Raw genomic sequence first — 1925 nt, forward strand, 5'->3', positions numbered from 1 at the left:
CAGACAGACACACACACAGACAGACACACACACACACACACACAGACAGACAGACAGACACAGACAGACACACACACACAGACAGACACACACACACACACACACACACAGACAGACAGACACAGACAGACACACACACACAGACAGACACACACACAGACAGACAGACACACACACAGACAGACAGACACACACAGACAGACAGACACACACACACACAGACAGACATACAGACACACACACAGACAGACAGACACACACACACAGACAGACACACACACAGACAGACAGACACACACACACACAGACAGACACACACACAGACAGACAGACACACACACAGACAGACACACACACAGACAGACAGACACACACACACACAGACAGACATACAGACACACACACAGACAGACATACAGACACACACACACACACACACATAGAAGGACACAGACAGACAGACACACACACACACACATAGAAGGACACAGACAGACAGACACACACACACACACACAGACAGACAGACACAGACACACACACACACACACACAGATAGACACAGACACACACACACACACACACAGATAGACACAGACACACAGACAGACAGACACACACACACACAGACAGACAGACACACACACACACAGACAGACACAGACACACACACACACAGACACACACACACAGACAGACACAGACACACACACACACAGACAGACAGACACAGACACACACACACACACACACACACAGATAGACACAGACACACACACACAGACAGACACACACACACACAAACAGAAACACGGAAAGACAGACAGACCTGTAGATATCAGTCCGGTGGAAACGGGGCATAAACGGGTAGAAGAAGCAGTCTGATGGGTCCGTCTGTGCCGGTGATGATCTCCAAGAAATCAGTGGAACATGTTTTAAACTCCAGCTTTGTTGTTTTCCTCGTCATTGAAATGTCTCCTTTGGAGTTTTGGGTTTTTTGTGCCGCAGACAGATTTGATTTCACTGGCTGGAGACACGTTTGTGAAGTCCTCAGAGAGTCACAAACTTTGGGCCCATTTATTAATTTAACGGTGGTCACATCATGTTCACGAGAGATGGTTTAATGAACGTTTGAGCCGCGGTGTTTCTGCCGCAGATTAATGTCTGGCAGCCGGCGGCAGCCCTGATGACCAGACGTCACCCGAACGCTGCCTGACACGCCTCCAACCTGTTTCCCACACAGACAAGATGGAAACACAAATTGCAATCACGCCATCCTCCCCTCCCCCTCCCTGCTCCTCCCCCTCATCCTCCCCCTCCTTCACCTCCTCCCCCTCCCCGCTCCTCCCCCTCATCCTGCCCCTCCTCCCTGCTCCTCCCCCTCCTTCACCTCCTCCCCCTCCCCCCCTGTGTGTCTGTGTCACAAACAAACGTTTCAGCCTCTAAACGGTTCATGACGCCTCTCCGTTAAAGACTTTGTGTTGGTCATGTGACTGATTCTGACGGGTCACAGCAATGGGCCGGTTCTGTTCAGGATCCGACCATCGGGCTGCCTCAAAGACAGCGAACATCAAAGACCGTCTGTCTGTTGAGATTCAGGACACGCTGCTCAGAACCAGAGGCTGCTGGGAAACAAAAATGGCTGACAGGAGAACCAGCCGATCACTTTGATCTAATTTTTATTTTATTTTTTTAGTCTGGGAATTTTTCTGACAACCAACAGTATCCAGCATGTTGAGATTACATGAAGGTCAAAGGTCAGCAGCATCTACAACACAGTGAGTGAACAGATGAATGAATGAACAATGAATGCAAACACGAACACAATAACGCAAAAAACCAAATGACATCTTCTTGTAACTTTTCAAATTAAAAGAACACATAATGAGGACAAATCAGTTCAAACCTGATAAACGCTGAAGGAA

General features: G+C 48.6%; 1 protein-coding gene across 1 annotated transcript in view; it reads right to left on the reverse strand.

Moving 5' to 3' along the window:
- grin3bb (glutamate receptor, ionotropic, N-methyl-D-aspartate 3Bb) overlaps positions 1-1355 on the reverse strand; it is a 50195-nt gene extending 48840 nt beyond the window's left edge. The window contains exons 1-2 of the mRNA XM_034180768.1: positions 1272-1355; positions 1130-1228 (exon numbers count right to left, since the gene is read on the reverse strand). Of these exons, the coding sequence (XP_034036659.1) occupies positions 1130-1228; positions 1272-1355 (183 nt within the window). The remainder of the gene's footprint in view (positions 1-1129; positions 1229-1271) is intronic.
- Between the last annotated feature and the right edge of the window lie 570 nt (positions 1356-1925).

The sequence above is a fragment of the Thalassophryne amazonica genome, chromosome 10 (assembly GCF_902500255.1).
Source record: "Thalassophryne amazonica chromosome 10, fThaAma1.1, whole genome shotgun sequence".
Classification (NCBI taxonomy): domain Eukaryota; kingdom Metazoa; phylum Chordata; class Actinopteri; order Batrachoidiformes; family Batrachoididae; genus Thalassophryne; species Thalassophryne amazonica.